Raw genomic sequence first — 19,304 nt, 5'->3', positions numbered from 1 at the left:
AATTAAAAACTGTTTTCTAACAGGGCTTTCACTCCTAACAATCTGCGATGATTTTCGCCCCGACAAATCATCTGGAATTAGTTTTTTGGGCGAGTTCCTGTTGAAGAACTCGACTGAGGATTTGCTTCCCCCATTTCTATATTTTTCTTACGCCAGTTATAAGAGTTTGGATTCGAGCCCTGCATCAGTTCTCCACTAATTTTTTTAATTAGAAAACAATGATTGGCGTCGTGGCCTGTTTTTTTTTACAAAATATACAAGTCAAGCCGGTTTGACTTGTCATGACCGCGTTCATTAATTCCACGCTTGTTTTTCTGGTCATCAAAAGTACCCCGATTTCTTGGTTCAAAATTATTTCTATAATTTCGAGGCTTTCGCTCCTCCGATCGTTGAAAGCTTCGTCTTTCTGAGGTGTTTTTGGACACCTCAATCCGACGAAACCGGTTCAACCCAAAATATTGTTTTCTCATTGCCTCCACCTTAAGGGCTTTGGCCGTTGCCTCCCGCAGAGAAGTGAGACCCGATGTCCCAACGGCCATAACAATTTCTGGATCACTGATTGCGTTTAAGAAAGCTTGTGTCGCTCATGAATTACTAGATGGCTCGTGATCTGGCAAAGCTACACGAGAAAGCCGTTCAATATCTTGGCCAAGTGACGCTAGGTCTTCGTCTCGTCCTTGTCTTCTAGTCTGTAATTGAGCTGTGTACAATTTTGTCAGATGGTCATTTCCGTATCTTAATTTGAGCGCGGAGTCAAGTTTTTCATAATCGGAAATTTCTTCAGATAATGCCGTTAAAACATTCAAAGCCGACGTTCGAAGACAAGAGGCAAGGCTGTGGGCCCTCATGGCGGAGTCCCACTGGTTATGCTTTGCAATGATATTAAACTGACGTTCATAATCTGCACATGGAATCTTTCCATCAAAAATTGGCGGTTTTGGAGGATAAAGAGGTTTCTCGTTGATCTGAGAAGCAACCTCAGGAAGTCTCGCATTATTTAATTGACTCATATGAGAGTATTGAGGTCGAACCTGAGACAAAGGCTCGGAAAAATCAACCCCATTGTTTACTCTATTTCTACAAGCTGGGGATTCATCTGTTCTCCTAATAAAAGGCACAGACCTTGAGTCTCGAACACCCTGGAACCGTACTGGATGTTGGACCTGTCGAACACCGGGAACGGGAGAGGGAACGGGAGAGGGAACGGGAGAGGGAACGGGAGAGGGAACGGGAGAGGGAACGGGAGAGGGAACGGGAGAGGGAACGGGAGAGGGAACGGGAGAGGGAACGGGAGAGGGAACGGGAGAGGGAACGGGAGAGGGAACCGGCGTGGGAACCGGCGTGGGAACCGGCGTGGGAACCGGCGTGGGAACCGGCGTGGGAACCGGCGTGGGAACCGGCGTGGGAACCGGCGTGGGAACCGGCGTGGGAACCGGCGTGGGAACCGGCGTGGGAACCGGCGTGGGAACCGGCGTGGGAACCGGCGTGGGAACCGGCGTGGGAACCGGCGTGGGAACCGGCGTGGGAAGCGGAGTAACGACTCTGGAACCTCGAAGGGTGACAGCCGGTTCTCCTGAGCCATTCACCTGATGAACAGCTTGAAGAGCTGCCACGGTCGTCCGAAACAGTTCATGAAGACTGATCTCGGATCGTTCTTGAGCTTCTCTATCAAGCCTCCGCTGCTCGTACTGAGAGGCAATTTCCCCTTCTCAGGGGCGGTTTACGAAAACGGGCGCCCTAGGCCTGACGAAATTAACGCCCCCTCTCCCCTCTCCATAGAATAGTTAAAAAAGCATAGGCTAGAATAAATAATTTTTATATTTCAAAAATAATTTAACGGAAATAGAATTTCAATCATACATATATTATGTAGGTTTGTGGGTAGGAATGGAGCACATATATATTTTATATTGCCGATATTGACGTTTGAGTGGACCCGATTAGAACGTTCGCTTTCTCGCTTTTAATCTTGCAAATTTATCGATGATTGCATCGGTCTCTGCCATATCAACAAGCTCTGAATTCGACGATAAAAACGCGAGACTAGAGACGATTCTGACCCATCGTATTCCGTAAATAATATTTCACTCTTTTCAACGTCGAAAAGGAACGTTCCCCTGTAGCATTACTGGAGAAAAACGTGAGATACATTCGAAAAACGATATCCATATTGGGGGATGTAGCAACAATATTCTTCTCGCGAATGATCATCAAACATTTCCCAATGTTGATTTCATCCTCCGTCAATCTGATTTCCCGGATAAAATTCCGGAAATGTATGCATTCTGCACCAAAATCGTTGTCGAGATCGGTGGAGTATGTCGTTCGTAAATCTTCACATTGTGTGATGATCTCTGCATCCGTGAGTGATGGCAAACCACTGAGTAAGCCAAAGCGAGCGTTGACATTTTTGTAGGCGAGACTTCTTTTTCCTAATTCGCCTGACAATCGATCGAGTATGACGAGAAACGTTTTTATACGCATGTTTTGTTTTCCGTCTAATATCGCTTCATTACCGCTTACCTCGTCAAATCGAGCGGTCCTTCTTCTGCGTCGTTGATTCTCATGCACATATTCGTTGCATTGAGATGGCTCCTTTGCTTTCTCTTCATAATCGTCGAAACGATCACGCAAACCGACAACAAATGCTTGGAGGGCATCATACAGTCGTACAACTGTTGTCAAATCGATGTTAACGCGCTGGAGACTTTTATTCGTTTTTTCGAAACGCTCCAAGATATCGCTCCAAGTCACAGCCATTATGGCGGTCTCCAGCAAACCAAATTGTTGCGACAATCCTTCGGCTTCGCCTTTTGTGGATGGCTTTTCGGAACCATTTTCCGCAATATCGTCGAGGGCGTCTCGCAGACTCTCCCACGATCTTACGAGTGCTCGACATGCTTCCGCTCTAGCTGACCATCTTGTGCCAGACAAACTTTTGGGCAAGAGCATTCCAGGCTGATTTTCGACCTTCGATTTTATTTGTCCCCACCTGGACGTAGATGCACTCAAGAATGTGTAGACGTGTTGCACGAACATAAAAAATCTGGTCGCTCTCGAACAACAATCAGCAGCTGCTTGACCTACTAAATTAAGGGAATGCGCTGCGCACGGGACGTAAATCGCCAAAGGATTACGTTCGATAATTTTGGCTTGTACCCTACCGTAACAGCCCGACATATTGCTCGCATTGTCGTATGATTGTCCACGGCAGTCCTTTATGTCGATATCTTTGTTGAACAATACCTGCATAATCGCCTGCTCTATCTCAGACGCGCGGTGACCTTCAATAGGTATAAATTGCAAAAAACGTTCTACGGGCTCTCCGTTTTTGCACACGTACCGGATAATGAACGTCAACTGATCCGAATGTGAAATGTCGGGAGTCGAATCTACACTTATCGCATAATACTTGAAGGCTTTTACATCCGATATCAATTTTTTGAGTAGATCAACATGTATCATCGCAATGAATTCTTCGCAATGAATTCTTCGCAAATATCCTTAGAAAAATACGATACGTTTCCTTTTCCTGGATTTCCGAACCGATCGATGTGATTTTGGAGAAATGGATCGTTACGAGCCATCACTTCAAGAATACCCAAATAATTGCCATTGCTGACCGATCCAAATTTCTCTTCTGTTCCTCGGAAAGCCAAGCCTCGGATTGCAAGAAACTTTATCGCAATTATAACGCGAGTCAGTACTTGTCGCCAGTAATTACATTCTTGAATGTATTGCACATGTAACTTGCTATCAATCTTTCCCAATAAATTTCCTCGCAGTACATGCTTTTGTGTATTTTCTCGATGACCAAGACTTCTCTCATGCTCAGCTATTCGCACATCATTCTTCCAGTCGTTGAAGCCTTCTGTAAACGCGTTTACTGATGTCGAGAATAGCATACAAAGTATGCAATACACGCAACCTTTCGAGTGCGAATATGCTAACCATTCTCGTCCGTGCATTTCACCATTTGATGTTTTTTGAAAAATATTTGCGCAGTACAATATCTTGTTTTAGACCCATAAACGCGTTTTGAAGCCCGAAAATTCTTCAATCTCGGATCCTCTTGCTCCAACGGATTTCGTAAAATGAAATCAATCGTTTCTGAATTTCTTTTTGGCCACAAACCAGGGTCAGCCAGAGAAAAATCACGATCGTGACCATCGGCACGAGTTTCAGCTGCATATTTATTATTTCAAATTTTATTCAAACGTTGGCGAAAGAAAAATAAAAAACAATTTCAAATAACAGTCTAATACGTATATTAAATTATCAGGGTACGTCGATATTTACCTCGCCCGTCGAATCTTCAGTTGTAGCAGAACTTGATGTTTGCGCCGTTTCTTGAACTGTTTCCCGATTGATGAAAAAACCATCAATTCGCGGAATTTTTTGGGTTATGAGCGACTCTTTCTCCTCTTTCTCTTTTGTCAATTTACGGCGCTTGGCGCCACTCATTTTATTGACGCTCATTTGTCCAGCTGTCCGTTGTACTACAATGTAGGGACTGTAGGTTGGGAAATTTGTTCGCAGAAATGTTTGACAACAAAAATGAATTGAGCACGAAAAAACTTGAATTCGCTTGTCAGGATGTGTCGCAGTGGGCGTACGATTGGTATTGGTGCATAAGAGAAGGGGGCGCGCAAATTTGCGAATTTCGCCGGCCCGGGGCACCCCTTTCTGCCACGGCGCCAGGATGTGTCGCAATGGGCATACGATTAGTATTGGCGCATAAGAGAAGAGGGCGCGCAAACTTGCGAAATTTCGCCGGCCCGTGGCGCCCCCCATCTGACACGGCGCCCCCCATCTGACACGGCGCCCCCCATCTGACACGGCGCCCCCCATCTGACACGGCGCCCCCCATCTGACACGGCGCCCCCCATCTGACACGGCGCCCCCCATCTGACACGGCGCCCCCCATCTGACACGGCGCCCCCCATCTGACACGGCGCCCCCCATCTGACACGGCGCCCCCCATCTGACACGGCGCCCCCCATCTGACACGGCGCCCCCCATCTGACACGGCGCCCCCCATCTGACACGGCGCCCCCCATCTGACACGGCGCCCCCCATCTGACACGGCGCCCCCCATCTGACACGGCGCCCCCCATCTGACACGGCGCCCCCCATCTGACACGGCGCCCCCCATCTGACACGGCGCCCCCCATCTGACACGGCGCCCCCCATCTGACACGGCGCCCCCCATCTGACACGGCGCCCCCCATCTGACACGGCGCCCCCCATCTGACACGGCGCCCCCCATCTGACACGGCGCCCCCCATCTGACACGGCGCCCCCCATCTGACACGGCGCCCCCCATCTGACACGGCGCCCCCCATCTGACACGGCGCCCACGGCGCCCCCCATCTGACACGGCGCCCACGGCGCCCCCCATCTGACACGGCGCCCACGGCGCCCCCCATCTGACACGGCGCCCACGGCGCCCCCCATCTGACACGGCGCCCACGGCGCCCCCCATCTGACACGGCGCCCACGGCGCCCCCCATCTGACACGGCGCCCACGGCGCCCCCCATCTGACACGGCGCCCACGGCGCCCCCCATCTGACACGGCGCCCACGGCGCCCCCCATCTGACACGGCGCCCACGGCGCCCCCCATCTGACACGGCGCCCACGGCGCCCCCCATCTGACACGGCGCCCACGGCGCCCCCCATCTGACACGGCGCCCACGGCGCCCCCCATCTGACACGGCGCCCACGGCGCCCCCCATCTGACACGGCGCCCACGGCGCCCCCCATCTGACACGGCGCCCACGGCGCCCCCCATCTGACACGGCGCCCACGGCGCCCCCCATCTGACACGGCGCCCACGGCGCCCCCCATCTGACACGGCGCCCACGGCGCCCCCCATCTGACACGGCGCCCACGGCGCCCCCCATCTGACACGGCGCCCACGGCGCCCCCCATCTGACACGGCGCCCACGGCGCCCCCCATCTGACACGGCGCCCACGGCGCCCCCCATCTGACACGGCGCCCACGGCGCCCCCCATCTGACACGGCGCCCACGGCGCCCCCCATCTGACACGGCGCCCACGGCGCCCCCCATCTGACACGGCGCCCACGGCGCCCCCCATCTGACACGGCGCCCACGGCGCCCCCCATCTGACACGGCGCCCACGGCGCCCCCCATCTGACACGGCGCCCACGGCGCCCCCCATCTGACACGGCGCCCACGGCGCCCCCCATCTGACACGGCGCCCACGGCGCCCCCCATCTGACACGGCGCCCACGATCTGACACGGCGCCCACGGCGCCCCCCATCTGACACGGCGCCCCCCATCTGACACGGCGCCCCCCATCTGACACGGCGCCCCCCATCTGACACGGCGCCCCCCATCTGACCCGGCGCCCCCCATCTGACCCGGCGCCCCCCATCTGACCCGGCGCCCCCCATCTGACCCGGCGCCCCCCATCTGACCCGGCGCCCCCCATCTGACCCGGCGCCCCCCATCTGACCCGGCGCCCCCCATCTGACCCGGCGCCCCCCATCTGACCCGGCGCCCCCCATCTGACCCGGAGCCCCCCATCTGACACGGCGCCCCCGGCGCCCCCCATCTGACACGGCGCCCCCGGCGCCCCCCATCTGACACGGCGCCCCCGGCGCCCCCCATCTGACACGGCGCCCCCGGCGCCCCCCATCTGACACGGCGCCCCCGGCGCCCCCCATCTGACACGGCGCCCCCGGCGCCCCCCATCTGACACGGCGCCCCCGGCGCCCCCCATCTGACACGGCGCCCCCGGCGCCCCCCATCTGACACGGCGCCCCCGGCGCCCCCCATCTGACACGGCGCCCACGGCGCCCCCCATCTGACACGGCGCCCACGGCGCCCCCCATCTGACACGGCGCCCACGGCGCCCCCCATCTGACACGGCGCCCACGGCGCCCCCCATCTGACACGGCGCCCACGGCGCCCCCCATCTGACACGGCGCCCACGGCGCCCCCCATCTGACACGGCGCCCACGGCGCCCCCCATCTGACACGGCGCCCACGGCGCCCCCCATCTGACACGGCGCCCACGGCGCCCCCCATCTGACACGGCGCCCACGGCGCCCCCCATCTGACACGGCGCCCACGGCGCCCCCCATCTGACACGGCGCCCACGGCGCCCCCCATCTGACACGGCGCCCACGGCGCCCCCCATCTGACACGGCGCCCACGGCGCCCCCCATCTGACACGGCGCCCACGGCGCCCCCCATCTGACACGGCGCCCACGGCGCCCCCCATCTGACACGGCGCCCACGGCGCCCCCCATCTGACACGGCGCCCACGGCGCCCCCCATCTGACACGGCGCCCACGGCGCCCCCCATCTGACACGGCGCCCACGGCGCCCCCCATCTGACACGGCGCCCACGGCGCCCCCCATCTGACACGGCGCCCACGGCGCCCCCCATCTGACACGGCGCCCCCCATCTGACACGGCGCCCACGGCGCCCCCCATCTGACACGGCGCCCACGGCGCCCTAGGCTCGGGCCTAGCGGGCCTAGTGCATAAACCGCCCCTGCCCTTTCTCGTTGTTCTTGTTCTCTGTTTCGCTGTTCCAACTGAAGCAAGTTCTCTTTCTCGTTGTTCTTGTTCTCTGTTTCGCTGTTCCAACTGAAGCAAGTTCTCTTTCTCGTTGTTCCTGTTGAATGACGATTTCTTGCTTTCGCTGCTCTTGTTGATCAAGAAGCAGCTGAAAAAGTTGCTGTTGTTTACGCTCAGCGGCTTCTTGTTGTTGAGAAATGATCTTCAGTAGATCAATCTGAGAGAATGTCGCAGGAATTGGATGAGGGTTCACTGAAGGTGATGGAATCGTTTCAGGGACCCGCGGATTCTCTGTAACGAAAGGTTCTTCTCTGCCACTTTTCCTTCGACGCGAGCGCGTCATACGACTGTTGCTCATAGTTTATTTCACGCACTGAATTGACTTAATTGAAAAGAAACTCGAGGTCCCACTTCTGACACCAATGTAACGTACTTTGACGTTACGGAAAATAAATGTGGATCCGCGAGTTTAATTATCAAGTCAAAAGAAATCAAGAGCGTGAATGAAATGTTGTGAAAATGCTTTAATGCAAGATATGTGTTTCTCGTTTAAAGTCTGAAACAAGACTTTTTGCAATAATGTTTGTTGACGCAGCAACCTTATTCTTTTGAAAGACATAAGAGGTTTATAAACGTCTTTTATCTATGCTGACTACTAGATCATTGAAGAGGGGGTGATATCACCCTTTGTAACAATATATATATTAGGGTGGGTCAAAAAAATCAAGTATTTTTTTTTTTTGGATTCGACACACGAAAACTAGTTCCTAGCTACCTCTAGAAAGTACTTACCAAATCTAAGCTCTTAATATTAACGGGAAGATTATGCTCATCATAGTTTTCCATTTTCAATTTAGTCTTATATAAAAATGGCCATATCTTATCACCAATAGATTGTTAAATTAGTTGCATCGTCAATATTTATAGGAAATTGAACGCTCTACAAAAATGGTCTCTTATACTTTTTTCATTAATCTAACCATTTAAAAGATATTCAAGGTGAAAGGTTGAAGTATTTTAAGGAAAATAACTTTTTGTTTTGAATTTTGTAACTTACTAAAAAATAATTATTGTCAAATGAGTTTCAGATATTTTCATAGGAAATTGAACGCTCTACAAAAAAGGTTTCTTGTGGTTAATCGATTACTGTAACCATTTAGAAGATATTCGCAGTAGAATCCCAATGCCTGTTGATTTTAATAGTTTTTAAATAATTATTTCCAATTTATCCATTTATTTGATGGATTTTGAGATAATTTATGATCTATTCCAGAAAGAGAAGGTTTTTATTTAAGAAATATCATCAAATATATCAGCAGAAAAAAAAAATTCTATTTTACCATATGAAATTTTATAATTCAATACAGTATTGATACAAAAATATATTTTTTCTTTTTGTTTAAGTTATAAAAATTGACTTTTATTGCAATTCGGAAATTTTGCTCGATGTTCCTTGACAACTTGCAATAAATATTGAAACTGGTCTTCGTTTTTTGTCAAGCATTGGTTGTATTCAGATACCAGCGCTACTCCACGCTCTGCTGCGTCATTTACAACTTTTAATTGCCTAAAATAGTCTTCATTTTCTTTATAACTGTCATCGGAAGTCCACAATTCAATGTCAAGATCAAGAAAATCATATGGTAGGTTGAATATTTTAAATAAATTCAATGATCTCTGAGAAATAAAGTCACTCAAATCCTTTTGAATGATTGAATTTATGTTCTTTCGATCGATTTCAAATCTTTTAACTTTAGATTTAATACCATCTCGAGTTTTTACAGCTTCGACTATTTTCTTTTTCATATCAAGTGGAACAGTATTATCAAACAGTGATAAAATGGCGAGTTCATCATTTAAATACCACAAATGTGAAGTCATTTTGTCAATAGTTGCTGATGAAATTGAAGCATCAATCTTTTTGTATTCAATCAGTTGTTTTAAAAATTCTAAATCGTTATTAGCAGCTGCAATCGCAGAAGTTGATGAAAACCAAGCCTTCAAATATACCATTACTGTAAAAATGCAAATCTGCCGTAGACTATTCAATTCTCTGGCATTGGGATTCTACTGCGAATATCTTCTAAATGGTTACAGTAATCGATTAACCACAAGAAACCTTTTTTGTAGAGCGTTCAATTTCCTATGAAAATATCTGAAACTCATTTGACAATAATTATTTTTTAGTAAGTTACAAAATTCAAAACAAAAAGTTATTTTCCTTAAAATACTTCAACCTTTCACCTTGAATATCTTTTAAATGGTTAGATTAATGAAAAAAGTATAAGAGACCATTTTTGTAGAGCGTTCAATTTCCTATAAATATTGACGATGCAACTAATTTAACAATCTATTGGTGATAAGATATGGCCATTTTTATATAAGACTAAATTGAAAATGGAAAACTATGATGAGCATAATCTTCCCGTTAATATTAAGAGCTTAGATTTGGTAAGTACTTTCTAGAGGTAGCTAGGAACTAGTTTTCGTGTGTCGAATCCAAAAAAAAAAAATACTTGATTTTTTTGACCCACCCTAATATATATATATATATATATATATATATATATATATATATATATATATATATATATATATATGTCCAGGGGCAGTTATGAGGACATTTTCTGATATACATTGTATATTACGAGGACACTTGGTGCATTTCAGGACAGGCCTCACAAGAGTTATGTGTCATTTGTATATTATTGGGACTGTCCTCGCAAGGACCATTCGCACCTTTATATGCTTTTTGCGCCACGTTTATATACGCAGTGCCTGTACGGTGCATTATGGGACAAACTGAACAAGAATTATATGTTATTTGTACATTACTGGGACTGTCCTCGGAAATAACACTACACACCATTTTATTCTTTTTGGAACAAGTGTGTAGACACGGCGCCTGTTTGGTGCATTCCGGGACGTGATTGATTTCAGCTTATTTTTTAGAGATCAGCTTATTTTTGAGGGTTATTAAGACCAGTCTGAAATTACTTACGCACCATAGTTACACATGGTTGCCCCAGAACTGGTGGATGAGAACTCCATTTTTTTTATTAGTACAATTAAAAAAAATGTTGCTAGTTTTGTATTCGGCTGTGATTTTAAGCCTACCGGTCGATTGCAAGACACCTCCAGGTTAACCTGTAGATCAAAATTATCGTTTACATTCTGACGATGACTGTCGCAGGTGCAGGCACACGAATGCCTCCAGTCATTCTTATACGCCCGTTATTCGGAATCCTGGCTATTGTGTGACTAACTGACATTTTCGGCCTTTCGGCTAATGCTTGACAACCGTATTAGTTTTCGTTATTTTTGCAAGTTCAACGAAATCAAGGGTGTGACGTATCTGATTTTGTTAGTCTAGTCTCATAGGTGAAAAATTCGTTCACCAATACCTTCGCTCATTATAACCCATTCATTAACTATGTACCCAACCTCAAAATTTTGGCCTATTGCTGGATTTCGGAACGTGATAGATTTCAGCTATCATTGAAGAATTATAGTGATAAGTTTGCATGTATTCACGGACCAAATCGACGTACAAGGTCGCCCCAGACCTCGCGGACGATAACTCCGTTCCCTCAATCGTACAACATTGCAATAGGAAATTTAACTAGTTTTCTTATCGGCTGTAATTTTTAGCTCACCGGTCGATTGCGAGACACCTTCAGTTTTACTGCTATAACAAAAATTAACGTTCACAGTCTACCGATGATTGTCGCAATTGCATACGATCGTCCGCAGTCTCTCCTGTAACAAGTCCTGTCACTTGTACGTTGTTGTGGCTGGAATCGGCTGAAAAGCCGAGGATAATAGCCGATTATATGATATGATTAAAAAAATTGTGGAAAACTAACGTCTGAATGACAGGATTTGTTCCACGTGAGACTGGGGACATTTATACACCACGTGCGACCGTGATTGTCCGACTTCAAACGATAATTTTGATCTACAGGTTAACCTGGAGGTGTCTTGCAATCGACCGGTAGGCTTAAAATCACAGCCGAATACAAAACTAGCAAAATTTTTCTTTATTGTACTAAGAAAACAATGGAGTTCTCACCCACCAGTTTTGGGACTGATTCCTACGAAGTTTCGGTTTGTAAATACTTGCAGACTTGTTACTATAATTTTGAAAAATAACTGAAACCTTTTACGTCCTGGAATCCACCGATAGGCTGAAACTTTAAGGTTATGTAGTTATTAGATGAATGATGAGGAACGAAGATTTCAATCAATAAATTTTTCACCTACGAGACTAGACTGATTGTGAGAAAATCAGATGCATCATAACATTGATGACTCTGGACTTTCGAGAATGTCATCATAGAAAATAATAAAAACCTATACAGTCGTCAAGTATTGGCCGATAGGCTGAAAATTTCAGCTGGTCGAACAAATGCCAGAATGGTGAATAACGAATGTACAAGCGACACACGAATTCTTTCTCAAGCGACTGGGGGTATTCGAATGCCACCTGCGACAATTATCGTTAGACCGGAATCGGTAATTTTGATATTATAGGAGAACCTAGAGGTGTCCCACAATTGACCGATAGGCTAATAATAACAGCCGATTAGGAAACAAGCAAATTTTGTCTTTATCGTACGAATATGAAAATAAAGTTGTCATACGTCAGTTTCGGGGCGATCACATGCAAATTCAGTGCGTAAATAACTGCAGACTGGTTACGATGCTTCAAAAAGAAAAAAAGAAATGAATAACTGAAATCGATCACGTCCCAGTATGCACCAAAGAGCCTAATTTTTTGAATAATTTTCGATTTACCAAACGAAAATCTGTATATACTGAGAAAAAAGAAATGATTGAATTTAATAAATGGGTTTTCTTGATTCAACCATGTGTTATTTAGGTGAAACATGGTTTACTCGATTGTAATAAATTTACTTGAACCTAACGATTATTAGTTACTTCAATTGAATATCATCTTCAAACAATAAAATAAAAAGCAAACATTTCTAAACAAGTTTTTGACAAATGTGGTTTTTTGAGTCAAACTGAATATTTCATTCCGTCAAATGACATTTAATTGAATGAAATAAATATTATTCGACCGAATGAAATAAATATTATTCGACCGAATGAAATATTTAGTTTGACTCGAAAAACCGCATTTGTCATAAACTTTTTTAGAAATGTTTGCTTTTTATTTTATTATTTGAAGATGATATTCAATTGAAGTAACTAATAATCGTTAGGTTCAAGTAAATTTATTACAATCAAGTAAACCGTGTTCCACCTAAATAACGTGTGGTTGAATCAAGAAAACCAATTTATTAAATTCAATAACTTTTTTTTCTCAGTGTACTTGAGACTTGACTGGAAATCATATTCCTTCAACTTTACAATTAGATATTTTCAGACTTTGGATGGTACATTCGGAAAATAGCAAAAGTGTACGATGGCAGGAATCGGCCAAACGGCCGAAGATAACAGCTGATCATATTATACAATATTTTCCGCAAAAATGTGAATAACTAACGTATAATAACAGGAATTGTTACTCGCGAAAATGGGGAGGATATTATGCTATCTGCGACGGTTATCGTCAGACTGTGAACATTAATAGTGATATATGTACAGGTAAACCTGAAAATGTCCCGCAATCAACCGGTAGGCTCAAAATGGCAGTCGGATGAAATTTTTTTTTTTTTCATCATTTTACGAATGAGCTGATGAAGCTCTCTCAGTTACCAACTCTGGAGCCATCGTATCAGATAGCTTTGGTTTGTGAATACTTTCGGCAACGTCACTACAATTCTGTAAAATAATTCAAATCAATCACGTCCCGGAATCCACCGATATGCCTAAATTTTGATATTATCAAGTTATTGAATGTATTTTCAAGAAAAATCGTATTGGTGAATCGATTTTTCATTCACAAGACTAATCCTGAGTAATGATATCCATCATATCCTCGATATCTTTGAACGTAAACAAATGAATTCCCAAAGTATCGCGGAAATATCTACGGTTTTCTACAGTACTTGACAGGGCAAAAATATCAGCAGACGAGACGGTCGGCAAAATTGGAATTAACAAACGTATAAGTAACGCAGAGATTGTCACTCGCGCGAATAGGATAGAGAGCCAGCATTCATATGCCACCCGTAAAAGTTATAGCCAGACTGTGGGCGGTGATTTCAACATTATGGGTAAACCTGGAGGTGTCCTGCAATCGACCACTTAGCTGAAAGTAACTGCAGATTAGGGAACTAGCATAATTTTTTATTCTTGTATACGAATGAGCGAACGGAGTTATCGTTCACGAGTTCCGGGGCGACTTCATGTACGTAGCTTTGGTTCGTGAAAACCTGCAGACTTGTCAATACGATTCTGAAAAATAACTGAATTCAATCACGTCCCGGAATCCACCGACAGGCCTAAATTTTAAGATTATGTAGTTATTGAGTGAATTTTGAGGAGCGAACGTAGTAATAAATAAATTTTTCACCCACAAGACTCGCCTCAGAAAATCAATACAGCTTTGATTTATTAATATCTTCACACTTGTCACAGTGATCCCAAAAAATAGCTGGAATGAATTACGTCCTCGAATCCACCGATCGGTGAAATTTTAGAGGTTATTGTAAATTTACCACAGAAAAAAACAATGCACGACTCGGTGAACAGTCTTCTCATTTTCAATACTCGTCTGAGGCGATCATATCTCTCGAATTTTGGATACCGTTAGACTTTTGATGAGAAACGTGGAGAATAGCAAAGATATACGAAGGCTGGAATCGGCCGAATAGCCAAGGATACACGGCAGTTATTTACGTCTATGCTGAAAATATTGTATCATTATATATTTTCGCTATCTTCCGAATCTCCTATTAAGAGTCTAACAATATTCAAAGTTCAACGGATATTATTGCCCCAGTTAAGTCTCGAGAATTAGAAATCTATTCGTTGAGAAGCACACACTTGGATTTTCGGTCATTAAATCGACAATAACCTTAGAAAATCAGGCCTACTGATGCATTCCGGGACGTGATTGATTTTAGCTTATTTTTTAGAGATCAGCTTATTTTTGAGGGTTATTAAGACCAGTCTGAAATTACTTACGCACCATAGTTACACATGGTTGGCCCAGAACTGGTGGATGAGAACTCCATTTTTTTATTAGTACAATTAAAAAAAATGTTGCTAGTTTTGTATTCGGCTGTGATTTTAAGCCTACCGGTCGATTGCAAGACACCTCCAGGTTAACCTGTAGATCAAAATTATCGTTTACATTCTGACGATGACTGTCGCAGGTGCAGGCACACGAATGCCTCCAGTCATTCTCATACGCCCGTTATTCGGAATCCTGGCTATTGTGTGACTAACTGACATTTTCGACCTTTCGGCTAATGCTTGACAACCGTATTAGTTTTCGTTATTTTTGCAAGTTCGAAAAAATCAAGGGTGTGAGGGATCTGATTTTCTCAGTCTAGTCTCGTAGGTGGAAAATTCGTTCACCAATACCTTCGCTCCTTATAATCCATTCATTAACTAAGTACCCAACCTCAAAATCTTGACCTATTGCTGGATTTCGGGACGTGATAGATTTGAGCTATCATTGAAGAATTATAGTGATAAGTTTGCATGTATTCACGGACCAAAGCGACGTATAAGGTCGCCCCAGACCTCGTGGACGATAACTCCGTTCCCTCAATCGTACAACATTGCATTAGGAAATTTTGCTAGTTTTCTTATCGGCTGTAATTTTTAGCCTACCGGTCGATTGCGAGACACCTCCAGTTTTACTGCTATAACAAAAATTCACGTTAAAAGTCTGCCGATGATTGTCGCAATTGCATACGATCGTCCGCAGTCTCTCCTGTGACAATTCCTGTCACTCGTACGTTATTGCGGCTGCAATCGACTGAAAAGCCGAGGATAATAGCCGATTATACAATATTTCCAGCATAGACGTAAATAACTGCCGTGTATCCTTGGCTAATTCGGCCGATTCCAGCCTTCGTATATCTTTGCTATTCTCCACGTTTCTCATCAAAAGTCTAACGGTATCCAAAATTCGAGAGATATGATCGCCTCAGACGAGTATTGAAAATGAGAAGACTGTTCACCGAGTCGTGCATTGTTTTTTTCTGTGGTAAATTTACAATAACCTCTAAAATTTCACCGATCGGTGGATTCGAGGACGTAATTCATTCCAGCTATTTTTTGGGATCACTGTGACAAGTGTGAAGATATTAATAAATCAAAGCTGTATTGATTTTCTGAGGCGAGTCTTGTGGGTGAAAAATTTATTTATTAATACGTTCGCTCCTCAAAATTCACTCAATAACTACATAATCTTAAAATTTAGGCCTGTCGGTGGATTCCGGGACGTGATTGAATTCAGTTATTTTTCAGAATCGTATTGACAAGTCTGCAGGTTTTCACGAACCAAAGCTACGTACATGAAGTCGCCCCGGAACTCGTGAACGATAACTCCGTTCGCTCATTCGTATACAAGAATAAAAAATTATGCTAGTTCCCTAATCTGCAGTTACTTTCAGCTAAGTGGTCGATTGCAGGACACCTCCAGGTTTACCCATAATGTTGAAATCACCGCCCACAGTCTGGCTATAACTTTTACGGGTGGCATATGAATGCTGGCTCTCTATCCTATTCGCGCGAGTGACAATCTCTGCGTTACTTATACGTTTGTTAATTCCAATTTTGCCGACCGTCTCGTCTGCTGATATTTTTGCCCTGTCAAGTACTGTAGAAAACCGTAGATATTTCCGCGATACTTTGGGAATTCATTTGTTTACGTTCAAAGATATCGAGGGTATGATGGATATCATTACTCAGGATTAGTCTTGTGAATGAAAAATCGATTCACCAATACGATTTTTCTTGAAAATACATTCAAGTTTGTGGTGTAACTTCAGCATCTTTGAGAACCAGGTAAAATAGTTTACGATTATGTTATTTCTAAGTATCACATTTCAATATAGGACGGTATTCTCATGGAGAGTCCTGCCTGTTTAAAGTAAAATTAAAGTAGATAAAAAAAAAGTTTCAAATGTGGTTTCGTAAAAGAATAATTAACATTTTATAACGCTGTACAAAAGTTTGCCTTAAACTAATCACAAGCTCATGTCTTTTTGGATTTATATTAATTTTCAACTAGTTTATCACCAGAATCATATTGCAATACAGATAACATAGTAAGTCTCTAAATTTTTTCTTCAGTGGAGTAACTTCAACATCTTTGAAGATCAGGTAAAATAGTTGACGATTATTTTATAAATTTCTAAATACCACATTTTAATATAGGACAGTATTCTCATTACTGTTCCAACTTATTTTTCTTTATTTTATTCGAAATCCAGGTTTTAATGACCGATGGAGATCGTTTTGCCAAACTCGGATAATTAGTGCAGAGATTTCGGATAGTTCTCAGTGATGGATAAGTCGCAGATAGTATGTGTTTTCCAAATAATTTGTGGGCAACTTCATTCTCTTCCTGAGTCCATCGGGGCTTGCTTTTAACTGCACCATATGGTGATGCTAGAAGTATGAAAAAGGTAATGTAGTGATTAAAGAGGTACGAATTTTGTTTAAAAGGGGTCAGAGATGGAGTACTTACTGGATCGTTTTTTTTTTTTTTGGTTGATAGCTTTACTCTTGGAAGTTGCCTTCCTCTTGTATTTTGCTGCTAAATTATTTTCTACTTCAGATAATGAATCTGCGTCAAGATTGTTAGAAATGTCATCTATTTCACAAGAAGCGTCGTAGGTTTGGATGGGTTGTTGTTTGGTGTTGATCTCTGTACGCATAAATGATTACATTATAATTACAATGTACAACAAAATCATGTAAAGAATGGAGAATAAATTTTCTACAAGAACGCTATGAATAGAAAAATTGAATGCAACAAGAACGTAAACCAGTTGATAACATTCTCACATGTAGTACTGAAAAACGTACTCAACAGTGAATAACTGGATCAGAGCGATTTCCACGGAATATGCCCTGAAATATGCTTACCCTTTTGGATTTTCCTGTGATCATCCAGTAGATTATTATCGCTGTCCTCTTCCTCATCGTCAGTGCATTCTTCGGCATCTTCAACACACCCTTGTGCCAGTTCTAGGACTTTTGACATGCGCAAAATTTCACGACTTACAATAGGCTGACGGTAATGTTCTCTGTGAATTTTGTCTGCATGTCCCATGAAGTTGGCAACGTCATTCACTTCATTCTCGGACAAATTCAGATTTATGCAGTTCGTGGCAATATGTTTTCTCAATTTTGTTCCGGTTAATTTTGCTGGAAAATCAGCACCTGATTCTTGTGCAAACTTTCGGAGTAAATAACAAGCCCGTAGATACTTATATCTGTTTTTTTCGAAGCCTGGGATACCAAATACATAACGATTTTCTGAGGGTACTTCGGCTTTATTCCGATACTTCAACATCATCTGAATGCATGCCAGTAAATCCGAAGATAGCAGAACAGGGACAGTTCGGTTGAGTTTCCCTCGGATGACAAAGCGCACATATTTCCTTGCTAGTACCTGAGAGTCAGCTGATAGCTTTTCAAGGTGGTCTTCATTGATACCTTCAAAACTTTCGAAGTCTTCGATGAAAACTCGTTCAATCTCACCAGCTCGGCGACGGTTAAAGACTTGGACTGATGTGAGGGTAGTTTGCGCTAAATCCAACCACGCATCATACGTAAACTTAGTTTCAAGGATTTGGTAAGCCGATTTTCTCTTCTTGTCCACGTATGCAAGTAATTTTTTGATGTCTTGGACAGATGGGAGCTCAGTTTTCTTGCGCCGTTTTTGTTGAGTTTGTGATTCCACAACAGTTTTGTTCACACTTACGCCGATGTCGTCGAAAGCTAGCTTGAGAAAATCTTCCGTATTCGCTTTCTGTATAGCGTCATGACGCTTTATGCAATCTGTAATTAGCAAATTTCCAATCTGCTTCACGAGTGATCCCAAACTATAAGCTGTTGATGGATGAGTGTACGTGTTTGTCTTTTCATTGAATAGACTAACAATATTTATTGCTGAAATGACGTCGTCATAGTACTTGGGGTCGTATATAGTGGCAAATTCGATTATATTCTTGTTAATTTCTTTTAATGCAGATAAAAGCCGTCCCAACATTCGAAGATTAGCCCTAATCATGTCGCCGTCGTGCTGCTTTTTGTATTTACGGCACAATTTGTTGCCATAAAGTATAAGTAATCTATCGTATCTAATGAGTCGTACAATTGCATCTTCTCGCAAAACAGCAAATACATTTATCAAACGCTCTGATGCTGCTTCGTGGAGATGTGCGACAACCCTGCGCCCCATTATCATCAGTGTTCGGCTTTTTTTGCCATTATAACCGAAACAGGTCTGAGCGTGGTGTCTGATATTGTTTTTAGAATAGAATCCTTTGCAATGATGGCAGACTTGGAAATCGCTAGCACTTCTTCGCAGTTTAGCTCTAGGTCTTCTACAGACAATCAATTCTCCGTCATTCACGCTATTATTAGTGTTGAAGAAAAATTGACAATTTTTTCTGATTGTGTCGATTCTTTTTTTTCTTTCAGCAGTACCCTTTGGCAAAGCAGAGAACGCCTTCACCTCTGTTACATCTTTATGGACAAATTCTAGGTGACGAGCAAATTTAGATTGCATCTTTTGACAATACATACAAAACGTTCGTTTCCCCTGTCCTCTGTTAGTGTCTGACGTCACGACAAACATGTGTGCGT

The 19,304-nt window shown here is 44.4% G+C and overlaps 1 protein-coding gene across 1 annotated transcript; it reads right to left on the bottom strand.

Annotated features, from left to right (window-relative positions):
• Positions 1 to 16,875: 16,875 nt before the first annotated feature.
• Positions 16,876 to 18,897, bottom strand: LOC124304842 (uncharacterized). The gene is made up of 3 exons (XM_046763543.1): positions 17,577 to 18,897; positions 17,212 to 17,355; positions 16,876 to 17,096 (listed from the first exon to the last, which is right to left on the bottom strand). Exons 1-3 carry the CDS (start codon positions 18,895 to 18,897, stop codon positions 16,876 to 16,878), a joined length of 1,686 nt encoding a protein of 561 aa, XP_046619499.1.
• Positions 18,898 to 19,304: the final 407 nt, after the last annotated feature.

This window comes from Neodiprion virginianus, chromosome 5 (assembly GCF_021901495.1).
Source record: "Neodiprion virginianus isolate iyNeoVirg1 chromosome 5, iyNeoVirg1.1, whole genome shotgun sequence".
Classification (NCBI taxonomy): Eukaryota; Metazoa; Arthropoda; class Insecta; order Hymenoptera; family Diprionidae; genus Neodiprion; species Neodiprion virginianus.
This window is presented reverse-complemented; position numbering and strand designations above follow the sequence as displayed.